At 41.7% G+C, this 26,116-nt stretch overlaps 1 protein-coding gene across 1 annotated transcript in view; it reads left to right on the top strand.

Moving 5' to 3' along the window:
* Positions 1-25,341, top strand: part of LOC115152321 (F-actin-capping protein subunit alpha-2-like) — a 58,266-nt gene extending 32,925 nt beyond the window's left edge. Inside the window, exons 2-10 of the mRNA XM_029697094.1 lie at positions 1,519-1,582; positions 14,342-14,393; positions 14,574-14,637; positions 17,073-17,279; positions 17,405-17,484; positions 19,424-19,502; positions 21,707-21,778; positions 21,948-22,010; positions 24,252-25,341. Of these exons, the coding sequence (XP_029552954.1) occupies positions 1,519-1,582; positions 14,342-14,393; positions 14,574-14,637; positions 17,073-17,279; positions 17,405-17,484; positions 19,424-19,502; positions 21,707-21,778; positions 21,948-22,010; positions 24,252-24,392 (822 nt within the window). The 3' untranslated portion in view covers positions 24,393-25,341. The remainder of the gene's footprint in view (positions 1-1,518; positions 1,583-14,341; positions 14,394-14,573; positions 14,638-17,072; positions 17,280-17,404; positions 17,485-19,423; positions 19,503-21,706; positions 21,779-21,947; positions 22,011-24,251) is intronic.
* Positions 25,342-26,116: the final 775 nt, after the last annotated feature.

The raw sequence follows: 26,116 nt of genomic DNA, 5'->3' as shown, positions 1-26,116 counted from the left end.
GTAGATTGAGGAAAACAATTAATTGAATCCATTTTAGTAGTTGGCTGTAACGTAACAAATGTGGAAGAAGTCAAGAGGTCTGAATACTTTCCGAATGCACTATATATTTTTGAATTACATAAGATTTTTTGCACCAGCAAGAATTTCGATGAGTGTAGGGGAAACATTGATATTATTATGGGGTTGGAAAAGGGCAAGTGAATTGCACTGAATTCATTATGAGCCCTTTTTACCCAGGAAGTCGGCTGGTGGAATGGCTGCGTCATGGACCATGGTTTGGTAACTAACTACTGACATGGTTCAAATTGGTTTCATGAGAATCACCCCGATAGTCGCAATGAAGTGCATCGTGCCTTTTTATTCACGGCCAACAGGCGTGTTGTTGGTGTCACCCCACCACCGCACTGGGTTTACTTCTATATCGTAACGATATGATGGGGTTGTTTAAGGGTAACACTTCTTTTTAAGACAACATATTCTCTTTTACGAAAGCGACCCGACCCAAGAGGGACCAAATGCGATAGAATCGCACAGCATCTCACAATGCTAGGCTATAAGAGCAGAGTTGAGCGTAAATGGAGCATAACAGATAGCCCCGTAGTGGCCCAGCAGTGTTTTCAAGTAAAGTTTGTTTACATCTCTCTAAAGCATAATAAGGGAGTCCTGATCCAAATGGTTAATCCATAGGGATTTCAGCAATGCACATACTTTCTTTCCAGAGCAACACACACATGTAAGAGTCCCTGAGTGCCTCTCTGGTTCACACCATATCATCGCTCATTATGAGAATCGGTCTGCAGCTCGCGCTGAGCACCAAAGCTTCTCATACACACCACTGATGTGGGCCCAAGGGAGAGCGCGAGACGCACGCACACACACACACCTCCCTTTCCCAGCTTGTCAGTCCAGGGGGGTGGGGGGTGGGGATGATGGACTAGCCAAACCAGTGAAGCCACATGCCAAGCCCTACACTGGCAGTGAGAGCGGGAGGGGTGTACTTCACTACTAGGCTTCTCAGCACATTTTCATGCCCTTATATGTTCATGAGCCACTCGAGGGAGGGGCTGCCCGCCCCTCGCTGTCAGTTTCACATATCACCTCCAAACAGGAAGTGTTGTGGTGCAACTGAGTAGCGGCGGGCAGACAGATGCTGGAGGCGCCGACGTTATGAAGAGAGGTCAACTCTCTGGGTGTACAGTGGCTGAGAAGTGAGAATTGTGGTAGCAAACTCACTGTATTCGTCCTTCATGATTTAGCCTCAATAATAGAAAAGACAGAGGGAGAGGAAAGTTGACCATAAATGGATGAAAACATATTTCCCCAACGTTATCCCTATCCCTCTGTGCTGGTCCTGATGTTTGTGTTGCTGACCTCACCAGTCTCCAGACCTGAGATCTCCAAATGTAGGATAACGTTCAGGAAATGTTGCCTGTGTGACTCACTGATCTAAGAGATTTGTGTTGGTACTAAGCCTACCCATGCATTTGTGTTTGAAAGTGTGTTTCTTTGTTTTTGCAGGTACGCATAGCAGCAAACTTTGTCATCCACGCCCCACCAGGAGAGTTCAACGAAGTTTTCAACGGTGAGCGTTTGTGTGTAGCCTATGTTTTAGGATGCGTGTGTATTGATCAAAGCCAGGAGCAGGGGATCACAACTCGCACTTTAGGTAGTAAGCTGTAGCGAGTATTTCTCCCTAGAGATGTTATGACACAATTCCTCAGCACCTTGAAACCACACACTATAGAGCAGAGCACTCACACATACAGAGCCTTCTCTCTTAGTATCTAGCTAACACTCACACATACAGAGCCTTCTCTCTTAGCATCTAACTAACACCCACACATACAGAGCCTTCTCTCTTAGCATCTAGCTAACACTCACACATACAGAGCCTTCTCTCTTAGCATCTAGCTAACTATCACACATGTAAGCTCTCTCTAGTCTTAACTGTCAGCTCTGAAAGAGAGGTGAGCCTTTTTTATTTAACCTTTATTTAACTATGCAAGTCAGTTAAGAACAAATTCTTATTTACAATGACGGCCTACCAAAAGGCAAAAAGGCCTGCTGCGGGGCCTGGGATTACAAACATACAATATAAATATAAGACACAACACACATCACAACAAGAGAGACACTACATAAAGAGAGACCTAAGACAACAACATAAGGCAGCAACACATGACAACACAACATGGTAGCAGCACAAAAACATGGTACAAACATTATTGGGAAAAGTCAACAGCACAAAGGTCAAGAAGGTAGAGACAACAATACATCATACAAAGCAGCCACAACTGTCAGTAAGAGTGTCCATGATTGAGTCTTTAAATGAAGAGATTGAGATAAAACTGTCCAGTTTGAGTGTTTGTTACAGCTCGTTACAGCTCGTCTGAAAAGAGGAGCGACCCAGGGATGTGTGCGCTTTGGGGACCTTTTAACAGAATGTGACTGGCAGAGCGGGTGTTGTATGTGGAGAATGAGGGCTACAGTAGATATCTCAGATAGGGGGGAGTGAGGCCTAAGAGGGTTTTATAAATAAGCGTCAACCAGTGGGTCTTGCGACGGGTATACAGAGATGACCAGTTTACAGAGGAGTATAGAGTGCAGTGATGTCCTATAAGAAGCGTTGGTGGCAAATCTGATGGCCGAATGGTAAAGACCATCTAGCTGCTCGAGAGCACCCTTACCTGCCGATCTATAAATTACGTCTCCGTAATCTAGCAAGGGTAGGATGGTCATCTGAATCAGGGTTAGTTTGGCAGCTGGGGTGAAAGAGGAGCGATTGCGATAGAAGAAACCAAGTCTAGATTTAACTTTAGCCTGCAGCTTTGATATGTGCTGAGAGGACAGTGCACCGTCTAGCCATACTCCCAAGTACTTGTATGCGGTGACTACCTTAAGCTCTAAACCCTCAGAGGTAGTAATAACACCTGTGGGAAGAGGGGCGTTCTACTTACCAAACCGTGGTCCCATGTTTGCAACGCCAGGGTTGTGGGTTCGATTTCCACGGGGGACCAGTACGGGGGGGAAAACATTTATGAAATGTATGCATTCACTACTGTAAGTTGCTCTGGATAAGAGCGTCTGCTAAATGACTAAAATGTAAATGTAAACCACATGACCTTTGTTTTGGAGGTGTTCAGAACAAGGTTAAGGGTGGAGACTAAGAAAGCTTTGTTGTAGAGCATTTAACACAAAATCCGGGGAGGGACCAGCTAAGTATAAGACTGTATCATCTGCATATAAATGGATGAGAGAGCTTCCTACTGCCTAAGCTATGTTGTTGATGTAAATTGAGAAGAGCGTGGGGCCTAGGATTGAGCCTTGGGGTACTCCCTTGGTGACAGGCAGTGGCTGAGACAGCAGATTTTCTGACTTTATACACTGCACTCTTTGAGAGAGGTAGTTAGTAAACCAGGACAAAGACCCCTCAGAGACACCAGTACTCCTTAGCCGGCCCACAAAAATGGAATGGTCTACCATATCAAAAGCTTTGGCCAGGTCAATATAAATAGCAGCACAATATTGCTTAGAATCAAGGGCAATGGTGACATTGAGGACCTTTAAGGTTGCAGTGACACATCCATAACCTGAGCGGAAACCAGATTGCATACCCGAGAGAATACTATAGACATCAAGAAGCCAGTCAGTTGATTATTAGTTTTTACAACACTTTTGATAAGCAGGGCAAAATAGAAATAGGCCTGTAACAGTTAGGATCAGCTTGATCTTTCCCTTTTAAATAAAGGATGAACTGTGGCTGCCTTCCAAGCAATGGGAACCTCCCTAGAAAGGAGCGACAGGTTAAAAAGGTTGGAGATTGGCTTTGCGATGATAGGGTCAGCAACCTTTAAAGAAGAAAGTGTCTAAACCATTTGACCCAGATGTTTTTTTTGGGGGTGAAGTCTAAGGAGCTCCTTTAGCACCTCGGACTCCGTGACTGCCTGAAGGGAGACACTTTGTAGCGGGGCAGGGGAAAAAGAAGGAGAAGCATCAGGGATAGTCGCATTAGAAGGGGTGGGAGATGAGGAAATGTTGGACGGGCAAGGAGGCATGGCTGAGTCAAATAGGAATCCTGACTTAATGAAGTGGTGATTAAAGAGCTCAGCCATGTGCTTCTTGTCAGTAACAATCACCTCATCAACATTAAGGGACATGGGCAGCTATGAGGAGGAGGGTTGTTCTCCAGGTCTTTAACTGTTTTCCAGAACTTCCTGGGGTTAGACCCACAGAGAGAGAACTGCTCCTTAAAGGAACTAACTTTGGCCTTCCGGATAGCCTGAGTGCACTTATTTCTCATTTGCCTGAACGATAGCCAGTCAGCCTGCGTGTGCCGAGCCTTTCGCCAAATGCAATTCTTGAAGTGGAGTAACTCTGCAAGATCATGGTCGAACCAGGGGCTGAACCTGTTTTTAATTCTCATTTTATTTATGGGGACGTGTTTGTTAACAATGCCACTGAAAATATCAAAAAAGAAGGTCCAAGCGTCTTCAACAGAGGAATCAAGCTGATTCTTTACCATTTTACAGAGGCCAGGTTATGAAGGAAGTTGTTTAGCAAGCGTCTCTGACAAATCAGGACAGGACGTTTCACTGAGCAGCCATTACGAACACAGGCTGTAAAACAGTGATCACTAAGGTCATTACAGAAAACACCAGACTGATACCTATCAGGATTATTTGTGAGGATAACATTGAGGAGAGTAGCCTTTTCTGGGTGTTTGGAGTCATACCTTGTGGGATTGGTGATTTTAATCTGAGAAAGATTTAGGAAGTTCCATTGCTTTAGGACTTGGTCAGGTGGTTTAAGCATGTCCCAGTTTAGGTCACCTAGCAGGACAAATTCAGACTTAGTGTAAGGGGCCAGGAGAGAGCTTAGGGCAGGTAGGGTACAGGCCGGTGCTGATGGAGGAGGATTGCACCCAGCAAGTCAACAAAGAGATATTTGAAAGTTTTTAACGCTTAAAACCAGCAAATCAAATTGTTTGGGGACAGACTTGGTGGAGACAACCGAGCACTGAAGGTGATCCTTGGTAAAGATTGCCACTCCCCCACCTTTTGGAAGATCTGTCTTGATGAAAAAGGTTAGAACCAGAAAGGTTAACATCAGTATTCAAAACACTCTTCCTTAACCAGGTGTCAGTAATGACCAACACATCTGGATTGGAGCTGTGAACCCACACTTTCAATTTATCAATTTTAGGTAATAAGCTTCTAGTGTTAACGTGCAGAAAACCCAGGCTTTTACGACAGCAGAAATCAGTGAAGCAGATATCAGAGCACAAATCAGAATTGGGGCTAGCAACAGTAGATGGGCCACGGTGTACATGCACATTTCCAGATATCATCAACAGTAATACAATCAAGGCATGGCATAGGACAGGGAGAGCTCTGCAGTGCTGATTTAAGACATCTCAATGTGCATCAGATGGCAACAAGATCATATTGTAAAGCAATTTCATCAGGTAACATGAATACAAAGCCAAGCCGGCGAGAGGTGGTTAGAATAGGATGGGAGGCTAAAAGTCTGTGTAACCAATAGAGAGTCAGAGTCCCGAGTGTGGGAACAAACAGTCTGTCCCACGGTTGGGTAAAGAAAGTTTATAGTCAACAAAGTATACAGGAGTCATGAGGCAAAATAGCCAGATGCACAAGAAAAAAAAAAATCTATAACGACTTGGGGCTAGCCATTGTAAGTTCAGAGTCACTCGCCCCAACAGTGCGTGTGTGCTGGAGGTGAGCGAAAGCTCGGGAGAGAGGGGTGAGTGTGGTGGAGGTACCTGTACCAGACAGGGGGAGACAGGCCATCTGTATAGCTTGGAAAAAGAACCTTGGAAGCAGTAATCTCTGGTTAATTTTGGTCAAAATTAGGTTGTAGGTTTGGAGTATTGATCTGGAGCTTAAGGCCATGCTGTGGAGGGTAGCATCCTGCATATGTACCTGTCGAAAAATCCAAGTTTATCTTACTCCAAATCTATCCTTTTGTAAAAAAAAACATGTTGAAAGACGTGAGCTCTCCCATTTAGCTCTCTCTCTGATGGGGGGCGTGTCAATCTTTGTTAACAAAGTTTTAGCTGGTCCATATCCCCGTCAGAATGTGCACTAGGCCTATACTGCTTACATAAAGCATGAGTGGCAGACCAGTCATCACTAGGGCTGTTACGGTGACCGTATTACCGCCACACCAGCGGTCATGAGTCATGACGGCAGTCAAATTCCACGTGACCGTTTAGTCACGGTAATTAGGCTTCTCCAAGCTCTGATGCTGCTGATGGTCATTAGTAGCCTACCAAACCTGCTAACTTCCTGGTACTCAGCACTCTGTTGTCCCTCTAATCACTCTGACATCAATGCAAATGTATCTCAAATCTAATCGAACACTTCATGAGCGCTCATGTTGCACAACATTTATGTAGGCTATGCATCTACGTGAGAAAACAGAGTGATTGCCTCTATTAAAAAGGAGATCCCATCAGCTTTCTATAGGCTAGGCCTACTATATTTATTTCTCACCTAATATTAAGCACATTGCTTCTCTTTACAACAGGAGTATAGCCTACCTGGCTGACATGATTCAATTCGCTATTTAAGTGCACAGATTGTGTTTTTTTTCCCCCGCTGCCCCTGTTTCGAGACAGGTGCATGATAATGGTCCATTTTTAAATCAAAACAAATTTCACCCACATTATTTAGTATATGTTAAGACCAGATTAAATCAAGAGACGTGAGGGGTGACAATATTAGCCTATCACTAATGAAGGATATGTTATGACTTGTGAATGATGCCCTGCTTAAGGCAAGAAAATAGTGCGTGCTTTTGTTGTTGTGGACTTTTTCCAAGTCATAGTGGCACACCTGAAGGTTTGTATCACAACTAAAGTGGCCAAATAACTTCTTAAAATTAAGCACATTAAGCACATTAATCAGCTTTACAATGGGTGTAGAGCCTAACTGGCATACATAAGCAGTGCGTGAGTTTCAAGTTTTTAAAAATAAAAGCTTTACGTGGATAATCACATTTGTGGTCACTTTTGAGAGTGGTGTTTTGCTGCTAATGGAACATTTGCACTTATAGTTTACTGCTAAGTGCGCTTTGCTGCTCTTATAATGTGAAGAAATAGCCTAACTTTTTATTGCTACTGTAAATAATGTGAACCCTATGGAATTACCTGGACTTTACATAAATTGGTCATAAAATTTGATCTGATCTTCAGAACAATAGACAAACACAGTCTGCTTAAACTAATAACACACAAACAATTAAACGTTTTCATGTCTTTATTGAACGAACACACTGTGTAAACATTCACAGTGCAGGGTGGAAAAAGAATGTGAACCCTTGGATTTAATAACTGGTTGACCCTCCTTTGGCAGCAATAACCTCAGCCAAAAGTTTTCTGTAGTTGCGAATCAGACCTGCACAACGGTCAGGAGGAATTTTAGACCATTCCTCTTTACAAAACTGTTTCAATTCAACAACATTCTTGGGATGTCTGGTGTAAACTGCTCTCTTGAGGCCATGCAACAGCATCTCAATCGGGTTGAGGTCAGGACTCTGACTGGGCCACTCCAGAAGGCGTATTTTCTTCTGTTGAAACCATTCTGTTGATTTACTTCTGTGTTTTGGGTCGTTGTCCTGTTGCATCACCCAACTTCTATTGCGCTTCAATTGGCAGACAGCCTTACATTCTCCTGCAAAATGTCTTGATAAACTTGGGAATTCATTTTTCCATTGATGATAGCAAGCTGTTCAGGCCCTGAGGCAGCAAAGCAGACCCAAACCATGATGCTCCCTTCACCATACTTTACAGTTGGGAGAAAGTTTTGATGTTGGTGTGCTGTGCCTTTTTTTTCTCCACACTTAGTGTTGTGTTCCTTCTAAACAACTCAACTTTTAGTTTTCTGTCCACAGAATATTTTGCCAATAGCGCTGTGGAACATCCAGATGCTCTTTTGCGATCTTCAAACGTGCAGCAATGTTTTTTTTGGACAGCAGTGGCTTCTTCCATGGTATCCTCCCATGAACACCATTCTTATTTAGTGTTTTACATATCGTAGACTCGTCAATAGAGATGTTAGCACGTTCTACAGATTTCTAGAAGTCTTTACCTGACACTCTAGGATTCTTCTTAACCTCAGTGAGCATTCTGCGCTGTGCTCTTGAGGTAGAGTAGCAACAGTGCTGAACTTTCTCCATTTATAGACAATTTGTCTTACCTTGGACTGATGGACATCAAGGCTTTTAGAGATACTTTTGTAACCCTTTCCAGCTTTATGCAAGTCAACAATTCTTAATCTTGGGTCTTCTGAGATCTCTTTTGTTCGAGGCATGGTCCACATCAGGCAATGCTTCTTGTGAAATAGCAAATTCAAATTTTGTGAGTGTTTTTTTGTAGGGCAGGGTAGCTCGTTAGCCTAGGGGGTTCACATACTTTTTCTAACCTACACTGTGAATGTTTAAATGTATTCAATATAGACTAGAAAAATACTATGTGTTATTAGTTTAAGCACACCGTTTGTCTATTGTTGTGACTTAGATGAAGATCAGATCTAAATTGATGCAGAAATCCAGGTAATTCCAAAGGGTTCACATACTTTTTCTTGCCACTGTATTAACATTTTAAGCTAAACGTTCAACTGTTGCATCAGGCTCATTGCTTAAAACCGTTTTTTTTTTTTATGCTAGTGGTTACATTAATTTGGGATCTATTGCATCCCACAACTTTACCAGACTATAATTGGAATATTTACAGTGCATTCGGAAAGTATTCAGACCCCTTGACTTTTTCCACATTTTGTTACGTTACAGCCTTATTCTAAAATGTATGAAATATTTTTTCCCCCCTCAAGTCTACAACCAATAGCCCATAATGACAAAGCGAAAACAGGTTTTTAGAAATGTAATACCTTATTTACATACAGTACCAGTCAAAAGTTTGGACACCTACTCATTCAAGGGTTTTTCTTTATTTTTACTATTTTCTACATTGTAGAATAATAGTGAAGACATCAAAACTATGAAATGACATATGGAATCATGTAGTAACCAAAAAAAGTGTTAAACAAATCAAAATATATTTGAGTTTCTTCAAAGTAGTCACCCTTTGCCTTGACAGCTTTGCACACTCTTGGCATTCTCTCAACCAGCTTCATGAGGTAGTCACCTGGAATGCATTTCAATTAATAAGTGCTCCTTGTTAAAAATTCATTTGTGGAATTTATTTCCTTAATGCATTTTAGCTAATCAGTTGTTGTGACAAGGTAGGGGTGGCATACAGTAGATAGCCCTATTTGGTAAAAGACCAAGTCCATATTATGGCAAGAACAGCTGAAATAAGCAAAGATAAATGACAGTCCATCATTACTTTAAGACATGAATGTCAGTCAATCCTAGGTTTTTGAAATTTTCCGGAAGTTTCTTCAAGTGCAGTCGCAAAAACCATCAAGCGCTATGATTTAAACTGGCTCTCATGAGGACCGTCACAGGAAAGGAAGACCCAGAGTTACCTCTGCTGCAGAGGATAAGTTCATTTAGAGTTACCAGCCTCAAACTGCAGCCTAAATAAATGCTTCAGAGTTCAAGTGACACATGTCTCAATATCAACTGTTCAGAGGAGACTGTGTGAATCAGGCCTTCATGGTTGAATTGCTGCAAAGAAACCACTACTAAAGGACACCAATAAGAAGAGACTTGCTTAGGCCAAGAAACACAAGCAATGGACATTAGACCGGTGGAAATTTGTCCTTTTGTTCTGATGAGTCTAAATGTTTAATTTTTTTGGTTCCAACCGCCGTGTCTTTGTGAGCCGCAGAGTAGGTGAACGGATGATCTCTGCATGTGTGGTTCCCACCTTGAAGCATGGAGGAGGAGGTATTATGTTGTGGCAGTGTCACCAGCAAAGCACCGTCTGATTTATTTAGAATTCAAGGCACACTTAACCAGCATGGCTACCACAGCATTATGCAGCAATACGCCATCCCATCTGGTTTGCGCTTAGTCCCACTATCATTTGTTTTTCAACTGGAAAATTACCCCCAAAACACAAGGGCTATTTGACCAAGAAGGAGAGTGATGGAGTTCTGCATCAGATGACCTGGCCTCCACAATCACCCGACCTCAACCCAATTGAGATGGTTTGGGATTAGTTGGACCGCAGTGTGAAGGAAAAGCAGCCAACAAGTGCTCAGCATATGTAGGAACGCCTTCAAGACTGTTGGAAAAGAATTCCTCATGAAGCTGGTTGAAAGTGTGCCAAGTGTATGCAAAGCTGTCATCGAGGCAAAGGGTTGCTACTTTGAAGAATCTCAAATATAAAATATATTTTGATTTAACACTTTTTTCTTTTTGGTGACACATGATTCCATATGTGTTTTTTCATTGTTTGGATGTCTTCACTGTTATTCTACATTGTAGAGAAACCCTTGACTGAGTAGATGTGTCCAAACTTATGGCTAGTACTGTAAGTATTCAGACCCTTTGCTATGAGACTCGAAATTGTGCTTAGTGCATCCTATTTCCATTGCTCATCCTTGAGATGTTTCTACAACTTGATTGGAATCCATCTGTGGCAAATTAATAGATTGGACATAATTTGCAAAGGCACACACCTGTTTGTATAAGGTCCCTTAGCTGAAAGTGCATGTCAGAGCAAAAACCAAGCCATGCAATCGAAAGAATTTTCCGTAGAGGAGCAGATCTGGGGAAGGGTACCAAAAAATGTCTGCAGCATTAAAGGTCCCCAAGAACACAGTGGCCTCCATCATTCATAAATGGAAGAAGTTTAGACACCACAATCTGGGGAGAAGGGCCTTGGTCAGGGAGGTGACCAAGAACCCGATGGTCACTGACAGAGCTCCTCTGGGGAGATGGTTGTCCTTCTGAAAGGTTCTCCCATCTCTGCAGCACTCCACCAATCAGGCCTTTTTATGGTAGAGTGGCCAGACGGAAGCCACTCCTCAGTAAAAGGCACATGGCAGCCCGCTTGGAATTTGCCAAAAGTCACCTAGACTCTCAGACCATGAGAAACAAGATTCTCAAGTGCTTGTCAAATTGTGAATGACAGACATTGTCTACAGCCTGCGCAAAAAAACAAAGCAGAGCTCATGTGACTTTTTCAAATCATCATTAGTCACGTCATGCAGCCTTAGAATGTATGAAAAATCAAAAGATATAGTCCACCATTAGTATCACAACTAAAGTTACATAGATAACTCAATTAAAGCATATTGGAGTACCTGTTTCTTTAACTGCTCTACACAGAATAGCCGCGTGTGCACACTCCCTCAAATTGTTTGGAGAAAATATCCTTTCTAAGCTAATCTTGGCTGCTAATTTTAATTAATGTAGCCCACAGACATATGGCATAGCCAAATCAGGGCCTAATATAAGGACAACTCGGAGTATGCTTTTCTGTTCTTTTGAAATAGACTACATTTTCTTCATGTTTCTTTAGACTTGTCTAAAATAATGGCTTTATTGTGATTGCGTATGCTATATTACACAGATTTATTGCGTGGAAGCAAGGAGATGCTAAATAGTTTTTTTTGTTAGTTAACGGTCAACTATCGTGAGACCGGCAGTTATTTGCTTGACAATGACCGGCTGACAAAATTTCATGACCGCCACAGCCCTAGTCATCACCAAGCCAGACTGGGTCATACAGTCAGTAGGGCAGCTCTTCCTCACTGAGGCCTCAGCCCAGTGCATATGAACACACACATGCCGGTGGACGGACAAAAACCCAGGGACTAATTAGCACACTAGCTTGGTATTCTAAAATCTGCATAAAAACAATATTCCCACCAGAGATTGTTCCATCAAATTGAATTGCTGCAGATTTAAAGGCTGTGCGTGATGACAGTGCACATAAAAATACATTTTGCGGTTAAATCCACTGTACTGAATAAAAGTTAAATGGGTTTCCATCACATTTTCAGCTCTAGTGATGGTTTTCTCACAATTTTGCATTGTATAGCGAGTCTACCCACGCTGGTATTGGCACATGCTCTCTAGCCAACAGCACTCACTATCTGCGTATATCCTACATGAGAATATATGGACAAAAGGGTCAGATTATGATTTTTCCAACGTCAGCCAAGCATAGTTTATCATGTCACCAGAATAAGACCCTGGATATTTATTGTAAAGGAGCATCAGGCTCATCACCTTGTACTTTTAACACCCTGTGAAGTTCATAACTTATTTCAGCTGTAGTTGAATAAACTGCACGCTTTCTCAGTCATAGTGGGAGGACCACACTACATGTCATCGCGTGACTCGACGTTTACTTCGATATGATGGTTATGTTTATGCATAAAAGCAGTTCCGCTGACATTTCTCGCGTAGTTCATTTTACTGTACCTGCTACGTGCCGACCCGGTAGCGACGAACCTATCGTTTCTACTTGCAGAATCGCAGTGCTCGTCAGAGGCCAACAACAAAGCACGAACCCCCACATGGGGGAACCAACAGGAGTGACAACAAAAAGGAAGGAAAGGGGGCATTTTCTCTGTACAGCCACAGATTAGCCAGTCACACTTCATATGCAATGGTAGCTAGCTAAGTGCACAGATGCAATGCACACAATACTAAATACTTCCTCCAAGCTAGCTAATCACTGTAGCTAGTATTGACATTATAATTAAAGTGGATTAGCTAGTTTCCATGAAACTGCCTGTGTTAGTGCCTGTAGCTAGCTATGTTGGGCTAGCTAGCGAATATGCTAGATAAACATTTGGATGTGGATTGGCACTGTCACTTTATTGTTTCTTCGTTATCTATCTTTGGTCATCTGGCTAGTATCAACAAGGGCTTTCTACAAAATAGCAACATTTAGCGCAGCTAGCTACTGATGGGGGGTCACCTTGGGGCTATGATAGGGGCTGCACCAAATGATTGATGTATTATAATAATTGATTATGCTTATTGTGTTAATAGAAGGGGAAGGGCTATAAGACCCCTCTACCACTACATTTATAGGGTCCTGGACTACAGATTAGCAATATATATGCATTATAAGGTTTAATATTGTTCCACAGTTCTTTTCTAGTCTCTGCTTCTTATAAGAAACGGTCTGAGAGATGTGTGATTATTGCAGTCATAACAGGGTGTCTGTAAGAAAGCGCCTCAAGGCTGAAAGAGATTCATAGACACAGAACCCTGCAGGGGAGTGAAAGAGATCAGAGACTAGTGAGACATACCACTATAAAGCAATTTGGGGAGTGGAAAATTACTGCTGAGCCCTTAGAAAACACTGGAACTATTCTCTCATGCAAGTTTGTGTAACTGTATATGCATGGGCTTGGTCTCATGAGTAGAAGGTGTTGACATAGGCAGTTACATCACTAGGGGTTGACTGCAAGCATATTAAAGCAACTTGGACCCTTTCCTATTTTGCAGAACTTACTCTGAAACATGTGTGCTATGTTCCCATTGTCAACTTCTATCTGCAATTGCATTAATAAAGGTTTGTGATTGATTTACTTAAAGATATTGTCTGATTGCTGATTTCACCAATAAGAAAATGATCGACAAGGAACCAACCTACCCCAAGACTACCAAGCTAACATTGGAATCTAGACCATAAGCAACACGAACATGCATTGCCAAACAACACTACTGCCACCTTCTGGTTTGGAGCATTTTGGCTGAGTGGCTGATGATTTCAAGGTCTTTGCTGTGTGAACACAAACGAGATTGACTGCCGACAGTGTTCAGAGGTGCAAAGTACTGTGTGCAGCAAACGTTAGACAATCCCTACCGGTGTGTCTGAACTTTAACACACTGCCTCTCAGTTAAAAATGTGACACACGACACACTGTCAAAGGACAGGGGAGCCTCCTTTAAGCAGCTAACAGTGAGATGAGGTTGTGAAAAGAGGGGAGGAATTGAGAGGATAAGTGTGTGTTGGGGAGAGGGCTTAAAGATAATCTATTTATTGGATGGATTCCGAGGGCTGTGCGTGCGTATAATCCTGCCCCCCATCATGATTAGCTTTGTCACTGAGGAGCGCTGGGGGGCTGTCTGCGCCTCCTTATCGCAGCCAAACACACACACTCCCCGCTACCAATGTGCCATCGCTTCTCCTTTCATCTCTTTTGATTTCACAGCCCTTTTACTTTGTGTCAGCTTGTCATGTCTTCTTTAACCTCATTCTAAGTCTCTCTTTCTCTCTCTGTTTCTAATGGTCTCAGCCTCTCTCTCTGTGTGTGTGTGTGTGTGTGTGATTTGTCAGTTTTAGCCCCATGCTAGGTGTGTGTGTGCAGTTATTTTTTTGTGTGAATCCTTCTGTGTTTGCTGTAGGTTTCTGAGCTCTGACATGCAGTTCTGTTATTCCCCACAGATGTACGATTGCTGCTCAACAATGACAATCTTCTCAGGGAAGGTGCAGCGCAGTAAGTCGACACTCTTTACTGTCAAAGTGACTCAGACTTGTGGTCAGTTGACGTCATAAACAATCTACTACATGGAGTGAATGTACTATTGACAACTGTAATAGTCATTGTTTCTCCAATAAATATTTGACTACCGACACTGATTTTAAGCTTGTACCTGTTTCTGTTTTGATTCTGTAGTGCTTTTGCACAGTACAACGTGGACCAGTTTACTCCGGTGAAAGTAGAGCAATATGAAGAACAGGTAGGCTACACCCATTATCTTATGTCAGATTGGAATTTTTCGCCTGTCAGTTGAGAGACGAGCGTCGTGTAGGAGTGAAGCCATCTGTCGGAATACAATGGTCTTCACCATGTCCTCCAGAAATGCAGAGAAACAATACACTGTAGTCAGCCCCTCTAGAACCATACCCTATGATGCTATTGACCTGGTGTCATTAGAAACAGATCGCTATAGGGATAAACAGCTCTGGTCATTTGGACTGGATGAATGAATGAGACCAGCCTTAGTGATGTCTAAGTGGATGAACTGAAGAATATTAGCCTTGTCACATTGAAATCGATTGTGTTGTTTCTATGTTTGCTATACAAACAATAATTCCTATCTTGGCACTATTCCAGTTCAGCATGATTGTGCCGTTGCCTAGGTAACGCAATGATTCACTGATAAATGTTCTGGTTAGCACACTAGACTGTCAGGAATATAAGAAATGGGTCACACAACTCATATACACCGAACAAAAATATAAACGCAACCATTTCAAAGATTTTACTGAGTTACAGTTCATATAAGGAAATCAGTCAATTGGAATCAATTCATTAGGCCCTAATCTATGGATTTCACATGACTGGGAATACAGATGCATCTGTTAGTCACAGATAACTTAAAAAAAATAAAAAATAATAATAAAAAAGGTAGGGGCGTGGATCAGAAAACCAGTCAGTATCTGGTGTGACCACCATTTACCTCATGCAGCGCAACGCTTCTCCTTCACAGAGTTGATCAGGGTTTTGATTGTGGCCTGTGGATTGTTGTCCCACTCCTGTTCAATGGCTGTGCAAAGTTGCTGATATTGTCAGGAACTGGAACACGCCGTTGTATACGTCGATCCAGAGCATCCCAAACAGGCTCAATGGGTGACATGTCTGGTGAGTATGCAGACCATGGAAAAACTGGTACATTTTCAGCTTCCAGGAATTGTTTACAGATCCTTGCAAAATGGGGCCGTCGTGCATTATCATGCTGAAATGGCACTACAATGGGCCTCAGGATCTCGTCACAGTATCTCTGTGAATTCAAATTGCCGTCAATGAAATGCAATTGTGTTCATTGTCCGTAGCTTATGACTGCCCGTACCATAACCCCACCACCACCATGGGGCACTCTGTTCACAATTTTGACATCAGCAAACCGCTCGCCCACACGACACCGGTACAGTTGAAACTGAGATTCATTACGTGAAGAGCACACTTTCCAGCATGCCAGTGGCCATCGAAGGTGAGCATTTGCCCACTGAAGTCGGTTATGATGCCAAACTGCTTTCAGGTCAAGACCCCTGGTTAGCAAGATGAGCATACAGACGGTTTCTGACAGTTTGTGCAGAAATTCTACGGTTCTGCAAACCAATATTTTCATCAGCTGTCCGGGTAGCTGGTCTCAGATGATCCCGCAGGTGAAGAAGCCGGATGTGGAGGTCCTGGGCTGGCGTGGTTACACGTGACCTGCGGTTGTAAGGCCGGTTGGACGTACTGCCAAATTCTCAAAAACAACGCTGGAGGCGGCTTATAAAAGAGAAATTAACAGTAAATTCTCTGGCAACAGCTCTGGTGGACATTCCTGCAGTCGGCATGCCAATTGCACGCTCCCTCAACTTGAGACATCTGTCGTAGGGATGAATATTTTCCAGAAAATCTACCAAGTTTCAATACCGGGAATAATTCTTATTTATCCCTAAAGTCCCGGGAAATACCGCAAAAATTGCAAGTGACCATTTAAAGCGTGGTCACTCGGGTTCTCCCAAAATAAGATTGTCTTGGCTACTTGGGATGCGCTCTGTGCTTCCTGAGGGCACTCTGTGTAGAGATAGCCTAGGCCTATCATGATAAAGCTCTGAAGTAAATATGCTAGGCTAAAGGCTTCCATGTGACAACCTGTTTGGATAATGTGCAATTTTATTTTTGGCCAATCTACTGCTGCACATGTTGTGTATTTTGTAGAATTGCATTACAAAATGTTGTAATTTCTCAGGTCTTGTCATTTAATTTTTTTGTGAAATGATCCCGGTTAACTGTGTTAATCTATGTTGTTTAACAGAACTGCACATTTTAGAGTGGCCTGTTAGTGTCCCCAGCACAAGGTGCACCTGTGTAATGATCATGCTGTTTAATCATCTTATTGATATGCCGCACCTGTCAGGTGGATGGATTATCTTGGCAAAGGAGAAATGCTCACTAACAGGGATGTAAAGAAATTTGTGCACAAAATTTGAGAGAAATGTATTTTCTGCGCATGGAAAAGTTCGGGGTCTTTCATTTCAGCTCATGAAACATGGGACCAACACTTTACATGTTGCGATTTATATTTTTGTTCAGTGTAATTTTTGTCCTATTCTTAACTACACAACCATTTTCTCTAATCATTTGACCCCTCCCCCTACTTCCCTCCCTCCTCCTCTCCAGGTCTTAATCACAGAGCATGGAGACCTGGGCAACGGCAGGGTCCTGGACCCTAAAAACAAGATTTCCTTTAAGTTTGACCATCTGAGGAAGGAGGCCAGCGACCCACAGCCACACAATTTGGACGGAGCAATGGAGGGCTGGAGGAGTGCTGTGGACGGTGCTGTCCGGGCCTACGTCAAGGAGCATTACCCCAACGGAGTCTGCACTGTACGTTTGGGCTGTATAACACCTTTTTCTTGCCTGATCCTGCACTGTTGAATTTGTCATTAGATCATTTAGCTAATATTATGTGATAATGGAGTTCACTGAAAATGTGTCGCTTCTCCCCTTAGATTTACGGCAAAACCATTGATGGACATCAAACCATCATCGTGTGTATCGAGTGTCATCAGTTTCAACCCAAAAACTTTTGGTATGTATGGATTTTTGGAATCAAACATGCGGGGTGAATGAAGTACATTTGTAGTTTAGGTTTCTAATCGTTTACAATGCCTTCGGAAAGTATTCAGACCTTTTGACTTTTTCCACATTTTACAGCCTTATTCTAAAATGGATTACGTTTTTTTTTATCATCAGCAATCTAAACACAATATATAATGGCAAAGTGAAAACAAGTTTTTAGAATTTTTGCACATTTATAACAAATAAAAACAGAAATAACATGTTTAAATAAGTATTCAGACCCTTTGCTATGAGACTCGAAATTGAGCTCAGGTGCATCCTGTTTCCATTGATCATCCTTGAGATGTTTCTATAACTTGATTGGTGTCCACCTGTGGTAAATTCAATTGATTGGACATGATTTGGAAAGGTACACACCTGTCTATATCAGGTCCCACAGTTGACGGTGCATGTCAGAGCAAAAACCAAGCCATGAGGTTGAAGGAATTGTCCGGAGAGCTCCGAGACAGGATTGTGTTGAGGCACAGATCTGGGGAAGGGTACCAAAATATTTCTGCAGCATTGAAGGTCCCCAAGAACACAGTGACCTCCATTCTTAAATGGAAGAAGTTTGGAACCACCAAGACTCTTCCTAGAGCTGGCCGCCCGGCCAAACTGAGCAATCAGGGGAGAAGGGCCTTGGTCAGAGAGGTGACCAGGAACCTGATGGTCACTCTGACAGAGCTCCAGAGTTCCTCTGTGGAGATGGTTGTCCTTCTGAAAGGTTCTCCCATCTCTACAGTACTCCAACCAATCAGGCCTTTATGGCAGAATGGCCAGACGGAAGCCACTCCTCAGTAAAAGGCACATGATTGCCCGCTTGGAGATTGACAAAAGGTACCTAAACGACTCTCAGACCATGAGAAACAAGATTCTCTGGTCTGATGAAACCAAGATTGAAATCTTTTGCCAGAAAGCTAAGTGTCACATCTGGTGGCAACCTGGCACCATCCCTACAGTGAAGCATGGTGGTGGCAGCATCATGCTGTGGGGATGTTTTTTAGTGGCAGGGACTGGGAGACTAGTCAGGATCGAGGGAAAGATGAAAGGAGCAAAGTACAGAGAGATCCTTAATGAAAACCTGCTGCAGAGTGCTCAGGACCTCAGACTACGAAGGTTCACCTTCCAACAGGACAATGACTCTAAGCACACAGCCAAGACAATACAGGAGTGGCCTGAAAATACCTGTGACGCTCCGCATCCAACCTGACAGAGCGTAAGAGGATCTGCAGAGAAGAATGGGAGAAACTCCCCAAATACAGGTGTGCCAAGCTTGTAGCGTCATACCCAAGAAGACTCAAGGCTGTAATTGCTTCCAAAGGTGCTTCAACAAGGTGCTGACTATAGGGTCTTAAAACTTATGTAAATGTGATGTTTCTGATTTTTTTTGATTTTTTTTATACAGATTTAGTGAGAGAGGAATTATTTAAAACATTTTAGAGTAAGGCTGTAACGTAACAAAATGTGGATAAAGTCAAGGGTTCTGAATTCTTTCCCAAATGCACTGTAAATGGTTTCTAAATCTCTCCAGGCAGAATCAAGGTATGTTTAGCCTGTGAACCATCAATTGTCTGGTTTACACGCTAAACACCATTTCAACACTATCTAAGCTTGATTTGTTTGGTACTTAGCTAACCACCGCCTGTTGGTTTAGAGATCAGTGGCCCCCCATTACCTTGTTGAGCCAGCGTTGATCAGGTTAATTTAATTGGATAAGGGCTGTGGCAATCCTCTTTCCAGGTGGGCTTTTACTGGGCTTAATGCGCCTTGAGTGTAAAGATCTGATTTCCGCTGAGGAAAGACTTGGCTGTGTAGTGGAGGTAGAGGGAGACAACACTAAACTCAGATGCACTTTATATGAGCTTGTGGATGTAAAAAAAATGTATTGTCTTTTCTCTCTCTTTGTAAAGGAATGGACGTTGGAGGTCCGAGTGGAAATTCACCATCGGCTCCGCCACTACTCAAGTGGCCGGAATAATGAAAATCCAGGTGTGTGTGTGTGCGAATTTATACAGAGCCTTCAAAGTATTCACAACCCTTTTTCCACATTTTGTTGTGTTACAGCCTGAATTTAAAATGGATTAAATTGAGATGTTGTGTCACTGGCCTACACCGGTGGCGGTCGGTGCCGTTTTAAGATGAGGGAGGACCATTTGTTATGAGCATGGCCTTTTTTCTATTACAGCTTATTAGATGACTGTCGTTCCTATTTAAATTCACCCATCTCAATGTAACATCGATTAGGTTTAGGCTAGTACATGATACACACGTTTTCCCTATAACCATCATGAGGTTGCTACAACCTAGCCTACGAATGAAAGTTTACAACGCAGGTGCACAGGTTGAGAGATTTAATATGAGTAATCAAGGTGACAGACAGTGACGCATTCAATACCGCCTTGCACAGTCTTGCCTGCATCTATCTGATCTAGGGTGGTAATCATTAGTCCAACAGTTTCTATTGGACATATTCAAGTCATTTTATCCCCGTTTTCATTCCGTTTGCTTCCGTTCAACCTTTTCCGGGTGGGACCCTTCATCTCAATTTCCGCCTAAAATGACACTCAAATCTAGCTGCCTGTAGCTCAGGACCTGAAGCAAGGATATGCCTATTCTTGATACTATTTGAAAGGAAACACTTTGAAGTTTGTGGAGATGTGAAATTAATGTAGGAGAATATAACACAATAGATATGGTAAAAGATAATACAAACAAAAAAACATGTTTTCTAATTGTATTTTTGTTGCATCATCTTTGACATGCAAATGAAAGGCCATACATTGAGAGAGGAAGCTGAGGATAATTTAGGTGTTGTCCACAAGAGGGTGACAGTGTGTGTGCAAAGTTTTAGACTGATACATTCAAGAATGAGAGCTACGTAATATTTAGTATGAGTCTCCCAGGTGTCCCTCACGACTTTGCCCAAATGTACCCAAGTGACCGAATTTGTCAATTGATACATTTTCAAGTACGTAACTATAGAGAACATACGAAAATGCTATGGTAATAAAAAATATAAGTTTGCACACGCCCATACATGGTGGCTCATTAGCTTCCCTACATAAAAGGTACTAACAAGAGATGCAACGAGAACGCTGATCCAATGCCTCCCAACACAGAAGTGTACTATTTAAAATAAGGGCCAAGTTAGCAGCCAACACTGATCTAATGTCATAAGTGCACACTCCACAAACCACACACAAAGTGGAGAGAAAAAAAAACGATTTACAATTAGAGTATTTCGTACACCCACCGTCCTCTACACCAGATTGTGCTGCTGATGCCAAGTCCCATAGCAGTCTCTTTCTGCTGTGAAGCAGAGGGTAACAACACAAGTAGTGCAGGTGATGGGAGATTTCTTTTGGCACAGAGTACAACACCTTCCTGCTGTGCTGTTTTGGTCCTGAGGCACATTCAGGTCTGCAGTGATGTATTTTGGCCTGGGGTGGGTGTGGAGCCAGAGCCAGAGACAGCAGCAGGTGTCAGACTGGAGGAACCAGTTCCTACATTTGAATGAGTGTGGGATGGAGGACTTGAATGTGGTCTCTTTGGAGTTGACTCCCAGAGGTCATCTGAGTCTCTACCACTATTCATGAAAGTAGCCACCCTTTGCACACTCTTGGCATTCTCTCAACCAGCTTCATGAGGAATGCTTTTCCAACAGTCTTGAAGTTCCCACATATGATGAGCACTTGTTGGCTGCTTTTCCTTCACTCTGCGGTCCAAACATGTTTTCACTTTTTCATTATGGGGAATTGTGTTTGGATGAGTGAGGGGGGAAAAAAATCTATTTGATCCCTTTTTGTTCTAACTCAACAAAATGTGCACTAAGTCGAGAGGTATGAATACTTTCTGAAGACACTGTATGTGTGTATACATTTGGGCATGGTTACATTTAGGATCATCACACACAACTCTGGGCTCCCGAGTGGGGCAGCGGTCTAAGGCACTGCATCTCAGTGCTAGAGGCGTCACTACAGACCTTGGTTCGATTCCAGGCTGTGTCATTACCGGCTGTGATTGGGAGTCCCATAGGTCGGCGCACAGTTGGCCCAGCGTCGTTAGGGTATGGCCGGGGTAGGCCGTCATTGTAAATAAGAATTCGTTCTTAACTGACTTGCCTAGTTAAATACAGGTTAAATATTTTAATTTAAAAAATGTATATATATTTTTTTTACTCTGTCTGGTTGTAGGTTCATTACTATGAAGATGGCAACGTTCAGCTGGTCAGCCACAAAGAGGTCCAGGAATCCATGTCCATATCTGTGAGTGCTTTATTAAATAGAATACATGTGGAACAACCCCCATTGAAAACATTCACAGAAATGAACCCCTCTGCTGTAAAGTATTTGGGTTAGGTATGTCATTTTTATGCTCATTACTTGGACATCTCTTGTTTCACCTCCCGATTTCCACTCTGTTCCTCTCCACCAGAACGAAGCTGCAACTGCAAAGGAGTTCATCAAGATCATGGAGGCTGCGGAGAACGACTACCAGGTGTGTGTGTGTGTGTGTGTGTGTGTGTGTGTGTGTGTGTGTGTGTGTGTGTGTGTGGGATTAGGAATGGGAACTCTTTGATATGGGCACATACAGGTAACTGCCTAAATAAAGGAAAAGCTAACATAAAGTGTCTTAATAGGGCGTTGGACCTCCACAAGCTACAAGTGTCTGGCACTCTTGGAGGGATGCAACATCATTCTTCCACGAGAAATTCCATCATTTGGTGTTTTGTTAATGGTGGTAGAAAACGCTATCTCAAGCACCGCTCCAGAATCTTCCCTAAGTTTTCAGTCGGGTTGAGATCTGTTGTCTGAGATGGCCATGGCATACTGTTTACATTTGTTTTCATGCTCATCAAACCATTCAGTGACCACTCGTGCCCTGTAGATGAGGGCATTGTCATCCAATGGGGACATAGCCATGGTAGCCAAAATAATGGTCAGCATTTTTATGTGACCCTAAGCATTATAGAATGTTAATTGCTTTTAATATACTTTGTATCCCTCATTTACTCGTGTTTCCATTAATTTGGCCGTTACCTGTACATATACAAATTGCTGTAACTTCAAGTACATGCAATAATGAAGCGTCATATTTTGGCATTGATGTCACATGACATGTCTGTCAGGTGTTGTTCATATACTTGTGTAACGTCAAAACGTTATCTAGAAACCATTACCACATGACACTGTTCCTGTCAATTGTGGTTCTTATTAGAGATGGGCACGGTTAAGGGATTAATTGAATATCTGAATAGATGTTATTTGATTACTTTAAGTGAGTGTTAATTTAGAGAATTTTTTTTAGGCCTATTTTAACAAAAATGTCTACATTTTAAATTATCCTTATGACATTGTTAACTACAAGAATATACAATGACATTTGGTATTTTTCATTTAATAAAACAACCAACTTTTGAGTGTAGTTTTTATAACGGTGCACGTTTAACCCTCCAGTCTGCCCTGACATTGTCAGTCTGCCCCACTTCAAATAGCAGTTACAGGAATGCGCACCTAAATGTGTCCACAAGACCTGACACATCAATACAAAACACTCAATAACTTTTTTGTATCAGTTCTATCATGGTGAAAATCAGGCTTCTCTTTCACTGATGAGTAAGTTTACATGCACACCAATAATTCGATATTAAACTGATTATAGCATTAAGCAGAGTGTCGCATTAGTCATGTAAACACCTCACTCGGCTTATCTGAATCGGGCATAAGGTCATTATCATAGTAAGCATAGGCCGATTAAAACACCTGCTTTTCTGAGCAATTTGTTGAATAATTAGGACATGTAAACAGTTTAATCGGCATTCCAGCTGTGTGTTTTATCTGTGCATGTGCCAGCACCGGTAGCGCAAGCCTCCCTCTTATGTGCGAGTATTTTATTTTTATTTATTTTATTTCACCTTTATTTAACCAGGTAGGCAAGTTGAGAACAAGTTCTCATTTACAATTGCGACCTGGCCAAGATAAAGCCTAAGCAGTTCGACACATACAACAACACAGAGTTACACATGGAGTAAAACAAACATAGTCAATAATACAGTAGAAAATTAAGTCTATATACAATGTGAGAAAATGAGGTGAGATAAGGGAGGTAAAGGCAAAAGGCCATGGTAGCAAAGTAAATACAATATAGCAAGTAAAACACTGGAATGGTAGATTTGTAGTGGAAGAAAGTGCAAAGTAGAAATAGAAATGATGGGGTGCAAAGGAGCAAAATAAATAAATACAGTAGGGGAAGAGGTAGTTGTTTGGGCTAAATTATAGATGGGCTATGTACAGGTGCAGTGATCTGTGAGCTGCTCTGACAGCTGGTGCTTAAAGCTAGTGAGGGAGATAAGTGTTTCCAGTTTCAGAGATTTTTATAGTTCGTTCCAGTCATTGGCAGCAGAGAACTGGAAGGAGAGATGGCCAAAGGAGGAATTGGCTTTGGCTTTTTTATGTGCGAGTGAAGTGAGTTCTGGAAAAACTGAAAGTATGCATCTTAGAAATAATTGTCTGAACTCAGAATCAAATGGGTTATCAAAAATAACATGGTTACTGTGGTAGAATGTTTTTTTGAATGTCCATTTGCATAATTTTGGTTGGTCAAGAGCAATTCTCTATCCGGATATCATATTTTTTTGTTGTTGATATTATTCTAATAGTACAATCATTTCTGAAATGCCTATCTCTATTGTGACACCCCAAAGCCCTCCCTAATTCCGCCCTCCTCTTTCCCCGTCAGACCGCCATCAACGAGAATTACCAGACCATGTCGGACACCACCTTCAAAGCCTTACGCCGCCAGCTTCCTGTGACGCGCACCAAGATTGACTGGAACAAGATCCTGAGCTACAAGATCGGCAAGGAGATGCAGAACGCTTAAAACAAACAAAACAGAAAACCCCAGAATTGCATGGCTGGCTTATTGTATCGTCTTTGTACAAATTAGATAAATGGGAGCGGAAAAATGTTTGGTCTCACAGAAAAAATGTCAAACATTATTACACATATTAAGATGTCTACTTTTATTAATGCTTTTATACAGACACAGTTAAAAAGATAATCTGTATAATATATAGATGATAAAGTAAATAATCATATTATTGGCCAAATAGGATGTGGATGGAAGACGGGTGGATATGCATATGCAAACCTGACAACCTGATATACATTTTGTGACAATGTTGTGTCAATATTTATGATTATGGTAGTTAAACCACACCTTTGACCCAAGGAAAAACTATACCAATTGCAATGATGAAATTATTATTTTGAGGAATCTGTCTCTGTGTATATTGGCTAATGCAGGAAAAGAATCCTGTACTGTAAAAGAGTCCTTCCGTTGTGTTCAATGGCTTGTACTTTTATGACATCAGAATGACATCTTTTACACGAGCGGTTTGTCACCTTTGTCATTTTCGACCACTCAATGTTCTTCTTGTTCCCATTATTGGTTCTCCCCACACCGTTTACCCCAGACCATACGCTAAAATCTTACGTTTGTGTGACCCTCCAAGCATAACTGCAGCTTAACTCATCTATTTCTGAACTTTCATGACACCGTGAAAGTACGGTTCCTATAATACCCTAACAAGCTTAATTATTAATAACTCTAATTGCTACCAAATATGGATTAAAATGTTCAATTTAATTTACAATCAAATTATAGTATGTCTTATTTTGAATTAGGACAGACCTGACTGTATTATAACATGGCACATTGTAATATATACCTGTATTAAACATCCTTGTCCTTCGGTTTGGTGATTTATTTCCTTGAGATTAATTGTAATTCAATCACAACTTTGTTGCATTAAATTACACATTTTCTATTTACTGTCTCACTCAATTTTGACCATTGATAGGGTTCCTGTTATAGGGTTTATTGTTAAACACTACTTCTACATTTGCAGAGACCTGATCCAGATCAGATTAGTCTCAGATTGCTACAAATGTGGAAATGGTGTTAGAAACCAATCGATATGAATTACCAATCTGATCACCCCAGTTGACCTAAAGGCATTAAACATTTAGAATTTTGTGAGAAACACTTAAAACGCTGCTCAACAGGAATACAACAGGATATAATGTGATGCCTAAGACAAATTTTTACTTGCAGTCATTAGCGGCAGTTAGAATTTATGTTCCTTTTTCCTTTTATTTATTTTTGTCAGAATATAACAGGAAATATGTCTTGCATGTAATGGACATAAAAAAGGACTGGTCTTGCAATATATTTAGGTTATCTATAAAAACATTTTTTAATAAATAAGAAAAATTAAGCAATTGAATCCAATGAACCGAGCAGGCTGGGCTGACATGTTTATAACTTTGCTAGGACTTTCTAATATCAGTATGCATTTATAAGATTGTGCTGTTATTTCTATTAATATTCTCTTGTTACTATTAATTTTTTTCTGACTGTTTTCAGTGTTATTTGGCTAATTCTCTTAAGCATCCTCATAGATACTTATGTAATCGTGGGACTGCCCATATTTCCCTCTGGCCAATGCCAATTGTCGGCCAAGGGTTTGCCTTAGGACGCAAAGGTGCGTCATGAGTCAGGGAGATGGTCTGATGGTCTTAGTGACAACAGACCTAGATATG

The sequence above is a fragment of the Salmo trutta genome, chromosome 17 (assembly GCF_901001165.1).
Source record: "Salmo trutta chromosome 17, fSalTru1.1, whole genome shotgun sequence".
Classification (NCBI taxonomy): Eukaryota; Metazoa; Chordata; class Actinopteri; order Salmoniformes; family Salmonidae; genus Salmo; species Salmo trutta.
Note: the sequence above shows the minus strand (reverse complement) of the source record. Positions and strands in the feature narration are given on the sequence as shown.